Source organism: Paralichthys olivaceus, chromosome 10 (assembly GCF_024713975.1).
Source record: "Paralichthys olivaceus isolate ysfri-2021 chromosome 10, ASM2471397v2, whole genome shotgun sequence".
NCBI classification, from domain to species: Eukaryota; Metazoa; Chordata; class Actinopteri; order Pleuronectiformes; family Paralichthyidae; genus Paralichthys; species Paralichthys olivaceus.
The window spans coordinates 15,252,700-15,264,900 of NC_091102.1; the positions used below are offsets into that span (position 1 = coordinate 15,252,700).

General features: G+C 40.6%; 1 protein-coding gene across 1 annotated transcript in view; it reads left to right on the top strand.

Annotated features, from left to right (window-relative positions):
* Positions 1-12,201, top strand: part of LOC109631390 (ephrin type-A receptor 6) — a 158,965-nt gene that overhangs the window by 86,558 nt on the left and 60,206 nt on the right. Inside the window, exon 5 of the mRNA XM_069533114.1 lies at positions 1,148-1,483. Coding sequence (XP_069389215.1) covers positions 1,148-1,483 — 336 coding nt within the window. The remainder of the gene's footprint in view (positions 1-1,147; positions 1,484-12,201) is intronic.

Sequence of the window (12,201 nt, forward strand, 5' to 3'; positions counted from 1 at the left end):
GAGATTTTTAGCCAAGGCAGGGATGGTGGGATGCAGGGGAAGGAGAGGGAAACATCCCATTGTCTAGGCAGACAGTGTGCTTGGCAGGATGGGAGTGTTCAAATCCCTGAGGCCTTTTAACTCCACCCTGTTGACAGCTGGCTGCCTGCTATAGCACAATGCTTACCCTGACACACAAACGCACATATCCCAACAGCACCAAAACACCTCAGCAAAGTGAAATGTGAGGGAGGTGAAATAACTGAGAATGTTTACTGCACAGGAGTGGAATGTTTTATGTATAGAGTTGTATATGTGACTTTAAAAAAACTATATACTGCAGTGTACCTGTGTGAATGTAATAATACATATAAATATTTGTCTCAACATTTAGAATACTGTGTTAGCCGTGGTGTGCATCAGAGGTCAATATTTGGTCCTGTGCTTTTCTCATCATATCTAGTCCCTGGCCACATAATTGGAGTGCCTCTCAACTTTATGCTGATGATGTATGATTGTATCTTCCTTTCTGCATAGTCATTTGGGCAATAGATAAAACTTGTCCATATTAGTCTAGCTTGTGAGCCATGGACCGTTGCCTGATTAAAAGATAAGTGCAGCTAGAAAATGAAAGTCCAGACTCAGACACTGTGTGTGTATGTGTGTGTGTGCACTTCTCCATGTGGCTTCAGTTTGGATATATTTCATTTACATCTGAGGTTGTGAAAGACATTCATCCAGAAACATGGGAACCAAGGCGTTGCAGTGTGTCCTGTATAAAGTCAGTGGTGAAAGTTATTCTTGCTTGCAAAAGAAATATACCTGTGATGATAAAGTGTGCGCACAGTTGGCTGCACTTTGGATATTCTTGATTAGATTTCTGATCTGATTTTGTGTGATTGCTTTTTTTTTTTCCTGTTTCGTTATGCATATGGAATTAATGCACAACTTTTTATTGTACTTTTGGATGTTGTAACATGTTTTAAAGTACCCCCCCCCCCCCCCCCCCCCCCCCCCCATAGCACTGGTAGAGAAAAAAATCCAAGCTTCACTGTCTGATTCAAGGTTTGCAAGGTTTCCTCCAAAGCCATGACATGCCTGATTTTTGTGTGTTGTGTATCATATTTTCTTAACATTAGCTAAACTTAGTTTTTTCCTCTGTTGACAGGTCCTCCATCTCCTCCCCGTAACTTAATGTTTAACCTGAACGACACCTGTCTGATGCTGGAGTGGTCTCCTCCCAGCGACACCGGGGGCCGCCGGGACCTCACCTACAACGTTCAGTGCAAACGCTGCGGCCCCGAACCGGACCAGTGCCGGCTGTGTGAGGAGGTGCTCCGCTTCCTGCCGCGACCATTAGGTTTGATCAACGCCACCGTCACTGTCATGGACTTCTCGGCGCATGCCAACTACACCTTTGAGATTGAATCCCTCAACGGTGTGTCAGACATGAGCTCCTTCCCTCGCCAGGTAGCGATCATCACCGTCAGCACTGATCAGGGAGGTGAGTACAAACTGAATTTTGCATTTGTACGTGTCACTTTCACTGCAGAGTGGATCTGTAAAAGGGAATTTTAATTTACAAATCATTGGTTTTCTTAATTAAACGTATTCATTTAGTCCCCTTAAGTTGAACATCTTATGAAATACATTATTAATATCCGGTTTCACACCCAAGAAAAATAAAATGACAGATATTTGAATTAATTATCACTCACTGTATTGGATGTATATTCTCAGGTGTTGTTTCCATATATATTAAGCTGGTCTCGGATCCTCCATATTTTCTTGAAAGAAGGTGCATGTGTGAATGCAAATGTCCGTAGAAATCCTGGAGAAGTCGATGTGTGAACACAGCAGGGGATCCTCCACTGGATTCACCACGAGCGAGTGGGGGGGGGATTCATGCCGCTTCTAACACTTGACATGCACAAAAATGAGGGAAAACAATCATATAAAATAAATATCTCCAGAGTCATACTCGTAGAAGACACAGAAAAATGTGCCAAGAGTTTGCGGTTGTCTATGTATCACGAGTTTGTTCGCACTTCATAGATGAGTTATTCTCCAAGATGTATTACCACTCTTAGCTAATATGTGTTTATTTTGGATCTACATTTATTAACAGTTCTAGGTATTTGCTTTTAATTATATTATGTTCATAGGTTGGCCTTGGTAGAGAGGTTAGTGCTCTGTGTGGTTTTTCAAGCTTAATTTTTCAGTCTTTGTTAAATACATGCTTTTTACTGTGGTCCTCTGCAGCCTGTTGCTGCACTTGGCAGAGAAAGACAAATCTAGATTTAAGTCAGAATGACATTTTGGCTTCTCTAGTATTTACTGTGTTGTGACCTTAACCGCTGCTGTAAATGATGGCAGGAGGCCAAACAGAGGTTGTTTCTACCTTCTTGCTCTAAATAAGCATTTTTATGCTGAAGGGCCCATATTTCCTCTGGGACATGGCTTGCTATGTGGAACGCTTATGCTTTTAATATGTGATTTGCAAACACTGTGTTTTCTCTTGTTCTCACTCCTCCTGCTCCCATCCTCCCTTAACCCTTCTCGCACCTTTTTTTCTATCGCTAGTCGCTCCTGTTTCTTGTTCCCTCCTGTTTCTTCTTTTCTCTTTCTTCTCTCCTCCCTACTTCCTTTCCTTCCTTCCATCGCTCTGTTGCTGTGGGAGTGCGGGAGAAATACATTTACTCATACAGCCAAAACACATTAAATGCATTATTCTATGTCACTGGGGACAACTCTCGCCTTTATAGCCAACTTAATGTTACACGCAGCCTTTTTATTTCATTAGAAAGCCCAGTTTAGCACATAGTCATGGCAGGTCCCTGGGCTGTACACAAGACAAGTAGCAACAGTTATTTAAAATGCTCAAGGGAAAAGGCAGATTTCTTGCCCCCAGCCACTGAAGAACAGATGGATGATGCATTTTGCTGGAGGTTGGTTTAGTGAATCCATGGACAGTAACATTCATGTGAAATTGAATTACAGTGTTAATGACTAAATAGCTATGTTTTATTGTATAGTGCTGGCTTTAGTTTACCATCCAGCCAATGATCTGATGATTCTGGTTTGCTCACCATACTGTGCAACTTTCACACCTCTACTAGGAGCTAAATTAAAAGGTTTTATCACCATGATGTGTTTAACATATAAAGTAGAGGAGGATGATTATGTGTAAGGTGCGTCTTGAAAATCAAACAATTCATCTCAAACAGAACATTTACCTAGGAAAAAGTTTGATACATCATGTGTTCTTTTTTTTTTTAATAAATGTACAGTCTAAAAAATTCAACAAAATATGATTGAAAAACAAATGCAGCTGCCCTCGTCTATGAGCTAAATGGCTTAATTTCCAGCAGTTGCAGTACTCAACTTTACTAATGACTTTCCTCGACGACACACAGCACTCTGACACCCAGGGTTACATTTGTCTTACCCGTGGATTGATTCACCTTCAGAAAGTCAATTAAACATTAATTTGTCCATTTTTGTATAATTTACACACCTCAGGCACATTGATTTTGATGAAGGATGTTTTGTGTCAAGTTATTGAATAGTGTAGCTTATTGACACATCTCAAAGATTACCATTCACACCTTGAAAAGAAAAGAAGAAAACCTGCATGCTGCTGCTTACTTACACATACTTGTGTGTGTATACCTCCCCAGTCTCTTCCATCTGAACCATCTAAAGAAGCCGGTTAGGGAAGGTGCACTGAAAATAGTAACATCATTAGCATAGCGTTGCCATCAGCAGAACCGAGGCAGCCATGTGAAATTCTCTGTGTTGTGAGGACTATCAAGAGTCTCCTGTAATAATGTGCTGTAGCCACAAATAAATTAAACTCAGTCATTTTTTGGTGAATGCTTTGTGGCAGCAAGGCTTGTGCATGGTTTGTGTGCCTATGAGGAGCGTGCACGCACACACACATACACACACACACAATAACTGCATATATGCATGAGTGGAAACTATAGGCCTGTGATACTTTCCTGTCAGATATAACCTTTTCACTATTTTGTGATTCATACAGTGAAGCTCATCTGATGTCTGCATCAATCTTTAAAACATACACATGCACTGAGACTGAGTGTGAAGATTTACAAAGCAGGAGGATTAACGGGGGGTGGGGGGGGGGGGTGTCTTGGCCTGGAGTAAAACCCCTCATATTTGGAGAAATGAGAATGAGAGTCGGGGGAAATTACGAGTGGATTTGTAGTTCTGGAAGTCAGCACCAGGATCGTGGCACTGCTGTGACGTGTCTGACTTTCTAATTTACTGGTTTATGTTTAATAACAAGGTAAGAAAGGATCCTGTTCTGCTGTATGATCTGTACAGAACAACACAGAAGAGGAAGAAACTCAGCTACAGATAGACCATCATCAAACAAGCAGTACCTGCACACACTTTTAATGTAGTTGCCCACATGTGGTGTTGACAGAAGGAGTCCTGGGTATCAAAGTAGGTGACTGTGTCAGGAGGAAGAGAAAAAGAGCATGAGGCAGCTGGAGGTCAAGTGACAGCTGAATATGGATGTGGAAGGTGAAGTGAACGGAGGAGATATTAAAGGAGCGAGTAAGGATGAGCGGTAAATAGAGAGAAAGAGAGAGTTAGGGAGTGAAAAAGAAAAGGAAGAGAAACAGAGAGGTTATGAATGTGCAGTACTGCAGTGGAGCGGGACAGAGACAGATGAAGTGACAAAGAAAATGAAGAGGGTGAAAGAAGATAGAAAATGAGTATGAGGAGATGATTGAGTGAGGAGAAGAAGGGTAAAGAATGAGGTGGCAGAATGAAGGAGAGGGTAAATTTGCTGTCAAGAAATGTGGGCAGCGGATAAAGAGAGTGCGGGATTGAGTTTGTTTTAAAAAATAGTGAAAGCATTTATACACAGAATATGTACTGCAGAGATTTTAAAAGTAAAAGCTGTGTTTCATAATGCAGGACCTTAAAACTAGTGGTGACTGCAGAGAGGAGCGCAGGAAGAAGAGGAGGAGGAGGAGGTGAATGAAATGGCCTAGAAACAGGAGGGTTGCTTTAATCACAGGAAGCAGCTGAGTAATTGTGTATGTCACTGAGACAGATCGGGTCCTTGGTTGCGGCGATGCATCAGGATGTTCTTGCAGCAACTTGAGAGGCTCTAATCAGACAGTCTTTTGTAGATGAAAAGCCAGTGGGTAAAGCTAACTATCTCGGATGTGCATGATGATATGGAATAACAGGGGAGGAGCTGGCGAGAGGAGTGCTGCTCATTGACTTGGCATCAGCTCCAAGGGTCCAGATCATTTTCATTTGTTTCACTCCCCCAGAGGCAGATGTGGGAACCGCGCTTCCAGAATGACATTATGCCACCATCCACAAACTTTGAGCTGATATGAGAGAGCGCTTGTCTGCGTATCAACACACTATAGCATGTATGACTTCAGGGTTAGAACTGCTCTAATGTCAGCTCTTGATGAGTGTGTAATTTCTCCCTCACTCTGATTACTCAGGCTTTAACCATCGCTGCTTTCATCGTCTCAATCTGTTCGCTGCCTCCTCCAGTAAACAGAGCTAAACCACTCTGATATGCACTGTGCATTATTTGAGACTTCATGCCTTGCACCTGCATTGATTTGAAAATGTGCTTACCTGGCATGCATGCTTACTAATCCATGCACGCAGTGAGTGTGGAGTTAATGGTGTGCAGAATAGGGTGAAGTACTGAAAGATGATCCCATGTTAAACCTGAAGATGTTGATTCAGAAGCTTGGGGGTGTTTCCCATGACAGTAAACCTCATCCACACTTAGGCCAAAAGTACTGTGTTGTATTGTCAGTAGCTTTATTGCTATGGTAACATATTCCATTGTGGAGAACTGTGTGTGGTCCAGTGTCCAGGTAGGTTTTTTCCCAGGCATCCCTCACCCAGCCACGGTTTCCTCTTCCTGAGGGATCCCTGGTTGTCCAGATGGGATATAGAATCCCTCTGCTGAGTTCCACCCCAGGGTCTTGACCCCTGAAAGTCTGAACCACGTCTTTGTCACATAAAAATTTTGGGAGCACACTAGTACTGTGTCTACCTATATTTGACATTGATAGGTTTGTAGACGGATGTGGATCTGAGGTCGAGCCTGAGTAACTCCCTTTCTGGAGAGAGCAGTAAAGCTTCCACGTCTTTTTCTTCTTTTATTGTTTCATTCTCAATTTCCTGCAATTGGTCCAAATTATCCCAAAAGGTATTTTTCAAACTCCAAACACACAAAACATTTGATACTGACCAAGATCAACACTTGTGGTTGTACTAAAAATGTATCTTGTCTAAACCATGGTCCCAGGCACTCTTCACAACTATTATTTTGGTCTTGACGAAATAGAAAAATCTGAAGGTCTGAACAAAACAAGTTAAAATTTAAAGGACCCTTTGTCCTATGCTTGAAATATGTCATTTAACAGCATTTACTGCAGTGTCCTGTCAAGAGAATCAGAACATATAACAAAGCCAAGCCATGAACTCTTAATAAGTAGTGGAGCCAATGTAATGCAGCCAGTACAGGATACATAATATAAGAGTCTGAGGCGCCTTTGACATATTATTGATTTTCGGGATGAATGTGTCATTTCCTAACATCACAAACCAACTAGGCCAGGGATGGTGATGAATATATAGTAATAATGTCACTCTCCTTCCTGTCCGCAGTTTGCATGTCTGATATTAGCTGTTGTAGACACTAACTTTTGTTGACCGAGCTGTACATTTTGTGACAGTGTAGTAAATTCTGTTGACTGAGTAATTGTACAATAATTTTCCCTTATTGGATGAAGACCGCTGCAGAGGAAAATGGATACAATGATGTTGCTGCATCTGACAAATCCTGCCCAATAAAACTTTTATTGCCATCCCCATTTATTACCATTTGTCATACTTTTGTTTATGAGCACTGGCACCACAAATGTGTTTAAATTAGAGCTTCTATTTTTCTCGATGTACAATAACTCTGAGCCAAAAAGATTAAATCCTCCGTTATATGAGTCATGCTTGTTTTCCTCTTGAGGCTTATTTCTATTTTACTATGATGTCTCTGGAAAGCGAACGAGCTGAATACTAAACCGCATCTGGGGCTCGATCATCCTCACCTTTTTCATTTTTTATTTTTTATTCATTCATGCTGGTGACAGCTATGGCCAGGGGCATCATGTATTTGGGTTGTCCATTACATTCATATATATGTCCACACATCTGTCAAAACGTCCCTATACTCTGATGAACACGTTGTCTCAGGAGCTTCCTTGAAGGGACTGATTTGAATTTGGTGGCTAAAGGTCTGAGTTGAAGGTCACTCTAATATACAAAAGGTTACACAGGTTAAAAATAAAACAATGCCACTATCACAGGAGGAGATGGTGGCATTGTTTTATTTTTTATTTCCTGTTATTTATGATGTACTGACAAGACTTAATTACGAAGGTAACAGTCCATCAAACATCTATTGAAACCTTTAATAAATGTTTGTTAAATTAAATATTACCACCCTGTCAAAAAAGGGATTGCTATTGTATTGGCTATGAACAGGTTTAGTTTAATTAATCTATAACATTGGTATTATATTGGATAACCAATCTGATTGATGCTTTGCTTAATGGTCAAATACAACATATGTATGTGTATGTGTTTTTTGTATGAGTTTCCATCCAATCCTGAGAGGCCATCAAGAACAGGAAGAATGTTAATCTTCTGATCAAGGACACCACTTATTAAAGGAAGAAAACAAACATCTGTGAGTCGTTTGATCCTGACCAGTAAAGAAAAATGCAGCAAATTGAGACCTCAAAGAATGACAATCTTGTTTTATATGTGAACGAATGTCATCGTCAGATCTTAGTAACATCAAAACCTTGGCCCACCTTCATCTGCAGTAGCCCTCTGCTAGCACCAACGTGAACATGCAGAGGTGGCTATTAATGAAATATCGGTTTTGAAATCCCAGACTTCTCTGCCACCGTTCCCTTCCCAGGCAGCCCTCTTCCAGCGTCTCGCCACGGTCTAACTGACGGTGGCAAATTTGCCCTGCACTTAATAACTCGCCCGGGAAAATCACAATGATCGTTGTTGGGCACGGCGTCATAAAGCTGTGCGTCCGTGCCCTGGGACTAAAGTGCTATGCCAAAGAAACACTAATAACAACAACAGCCATACAAATTGGCAAAGCAGAATGACCGGGGGGGCCTCCAAGGCACGGGGGGTGGGGGGTTAGAGGGAAGGTGACTTTCCAGGGTATAATCAATAGGGTTCTCAGCTGCACTGTGATATCTACTGAGCAACGGCTACTATTGTAGATCTGCCTCAGATGAGTGTGTGTGTGTGTGTGTGTGTGTGTGCGTGTGTGTGTGTGTGTGTGTGTGTGTGTGTGTGTGTGTGTGTGTGTCAGTAGCTTAGATTTAGCTCTGATCCTTACTCCATTATGGGTTAATAGGACAGAGTAAGCACTGATTAAAAAATGCAGAATATATCATATCAGAGAAGACGATCCTTTTTTTCCTTGACACGCAGTCATGAGCATGTGTATCTTGGGGGTCTTCTGTCTGATAATGATTAAGGGCAGGCGTGTGTGTGTGTGTGTCTCTGTGTGTGACCACAGCTAGGCCGGTGGCTCTGGCCTTGTGGAGGGAGCAGTCGTAAATAGAGCCTCCAAGCTCGCTGGCTTATTAACAGCTGATTTATCTGCCGCTCTGTAAGGAATGCTCGCCCTTGGCACCCAAGCCCAGAGATCGGCCCCGGGGGGCCCCAATTACTCGGTGCCACGTGCGCATGTGAAGCTGTGTCAAAGCAATATTTTGTGTCATCGTTTCACGGATGCTGTGTGTGTGCACGTGTCTTATATTGCTGTATACATCAATGTGGCTGTTCAGTACCAGGGTCATCTTCATCATCACTCTCCCTCTCTTTTCTCATACACACACTCTTTATGCCTCCTGTGGAGGGAGATACAGGGCCGAACAATGGGACGGGATAAATTTATTCGACAGCTCTCTGCCTCTACAGTGATTTATCAGAGTATTTATCCTGGTGATGAGCCTTTATCTTTCTCTTTTCTCTACTTTCTCCGTCCCCTGCCCCCCTCCCTCATTCTCTCTGACAATACTTTTAAATTGAGGCCATGTGTACATCTGAAGTGTGATTGTTCATCATTTAAAGCACTGACAACACAAGCCATTATATTTGTACTGTGTCTGTACAGTTGAGTGACACTGATTTACTGCATTAAGGGTGAAGTTTAAAGGCCTTATCTCATTTTATCCATAATGTTTTGCTTTCCTTCTGTGGGCATTTCAAAGATAAGTTTCCTTTATAATCCTAACAGTAAAATGTCATTTTGATCAAATGTGTTTTTTTTGTTTTTTTTTTTATCTCTCCCTGTCTGATCTTTTTGTCTTATGAGAGGAGTTCAGCAATATTTCACACATTTTGCACTGAATGTGAATATCTGCTGAATCTTTTCTATCAGAATCCAGTCGTCAGTTTAACTTCAATATGTTTGACATTATAGATTATAAGTGTCGTAAAGTCTGAAAGGGAAATGAGTAACCGTTCTCGATAAAGCTTTATGTGCAGAAAATAAAGGTGATAGGTGATAAGGTATGGTATTGCAGTATTCATGCAAAGCTTTGCAATATTTCAACAGGGTTGTTGAATAGCTCTGGACAATTGTTCCCAATAATTTGCTCTAGGTATGTTTTAAATAATGAACAGTATTTTTTATGTAAATGGTAGAATTGGAATGATTTATATGGCAGATCTACAAATTCAAAATTGTGTTGTTGCTCTTGTACATGATTCTGTAGCCTTTTACCCTTTGAAATGCAATAGAAATAGTTTTCATAGAAATTCATTTGTATCTTCAAATGTTTTATACCCTTAAAATCTTTACAGCCCAAGTTTTAAAAAGTTACTAAATTTAATACACCATAATAAGGATAAAAGTGTCATAAGTTAAATAAATAGAAAAATCTGACAGGTTTTTACTGAATAATCAAATATAACAAATCAGAAGATTACTCAAACTATGCACATTGTTCAGTTTGTGTGTAAACATGTACCCATTTTTCTTCGCTCCTCTCCCACCACCCTCAGAAAACACCATGCCTTATCAAAATGGATTTCACCAAATGTCCCAAAATATAATGATGTCATCACAAGTGCACAACTTGATGAAGAGGAATACAGAAGGCGAAGCTTTCTGCTGCAAAAATGCTCTAACTATTATGGATTTTATTTCAGATTTAATTTTAGACTGGCACCACCACCCATTGTTGTCAAATTTTGCACCGCCTCTAACATGATGTAATGACATAATAGTGAGCGTACAAGATGAAGCGGTGGACTACAGAGGCTTTAGCTGTCTGGGACAAAAAGACTGAACTATTTTACATTTCTTTTAGATTGGTTTGAACTGGATCATGCAAACAACAATCTCCATCAGCCAGTTCGGATCATATGAACCTATATCAGACTAAGTTTCGGTCCAAGCATCATTCGTTGCACCTTGTTTTATATTGCACCCTCATTTCGTCCCCAAACACTGGACTCCATATAGAGTCTGCAGTACGGTGCCTGTGATGATCGGTGAAGTGAAGTGCAAGATGAAAGACTCACATTACTCGATGAAAGTGTTACCTGAGGGAAAATGAGTGCATCAACACTTTGCAGTGTAAAAGACCTTGGCAGGTGATCGCCACACTGACGGAAAGTGTTCTTTTTATAAAGTTTTACTCAAAACTTTTGTTCCTGTGAATCCCATGTGAGGTTGTTTTATCACTACAACATTAAAAATAATCTTCTGATAGTTGGAGAATGTAAGATTGATTAAAACGTAACCTGTGTAACTGTGGCAAATCACATCACGCCTTTTTTTTCTTCTGTGAACTTTTGTTCCAAACCAGAAACAATTAGATGTATCACCTTCTCTCTCTCTCTCTCTCTCTCTCTCTCTCCCTCTCTCTCTCTCTCTCTCTCTCTCTCTCTCTCTCTCTCAGCGTTATTTGCCTATGTCTCTTCTATTCTGAACCGCATGATGGAGAACTCTGCTCTGATCACTGCTGAATACACAGTAATTACATTCTGCAGCATGTAGACTTGAAATGCTCATATCAGTATTAGTATCTTTATTAGGGTTTGCTCAGCTAATCAGTGCTTATGTTAGCTGAGAGTGACTTTTAGATCATTTCCATTGTAGCAATCTTAATTTGCAGTTTTTACTGATTATGAGTTTTTCTAAAATGTTATCATGTAAAGACATTTTGTTTGACAATCAATTATCTGATACATATAATTTCCTGTTTGCTAAAACTTCTACTACTGATTGATTATCTGAACCACTGACCTGACAAATATTCACTGTCCTGAACACTGAGAAATTTCTGGATTTTCAGATACTGAATCATGCATTGCTGCATTATATGTTAATTTGCTGACAAATTAACATATAAAGGCTCTCAGTGGAGAACAACAAAAAACTAAAGTTAGCCTCTCTATGTTAAAAAAAGTTAAAAAAAAAATCCTGAACTTGCCCCTGATCTAGTTCTGCAGAAAAATGTATATTATTACCGTCATTATCACCCTTATTATTATCATCTGCTTAGATTGGCTCAAGATTTTGGATCCAGGAGTGGAACTCAGGTTTTTTTTTCTTAAAAAAAAAAAGTTTATAATAAATATTTACCTAGATAGATCCATGGAAAAACAGGTATCTGACCACTACCTCTAAGGGATAAATGGAAATCAGCTAACCGATATTTTTTACTTAACCACTCAGCTCTGCCTAATAAACAATGGAGGCTATCTTTGTTTTCCTCCACAGGATCTGGATCAATCTTCTCATCACTGTGGTCGCTCTAAGCTGAAAGATTGGCCGGCTGTTGAGGTTTTAGTTGTTCAGTGTAGCTACACTCTAACACCAGCTCTGTGGTCTTTTGCAGCCCTATCCAACCCAATCTGAGTGACCTCAACTCCCAGGGGTGACACTCATTCTTTTCTCCCCCATCACTGGTGGTGAATACCAAGCACATCTGAGCTGCGTTCAGCTGTGGCTGTATCACTCGTGGTTTCTGTTGTTGCTTTGTTCTCATGTTCGTCGTATCGTGAACAACAAAGGGGATTTTTTTCTCCATTGTATTCGACCCTGTTCTTACAGTCTACTTTTTGAAGTCATGATTAAAAGACTAATCTAACAACAAC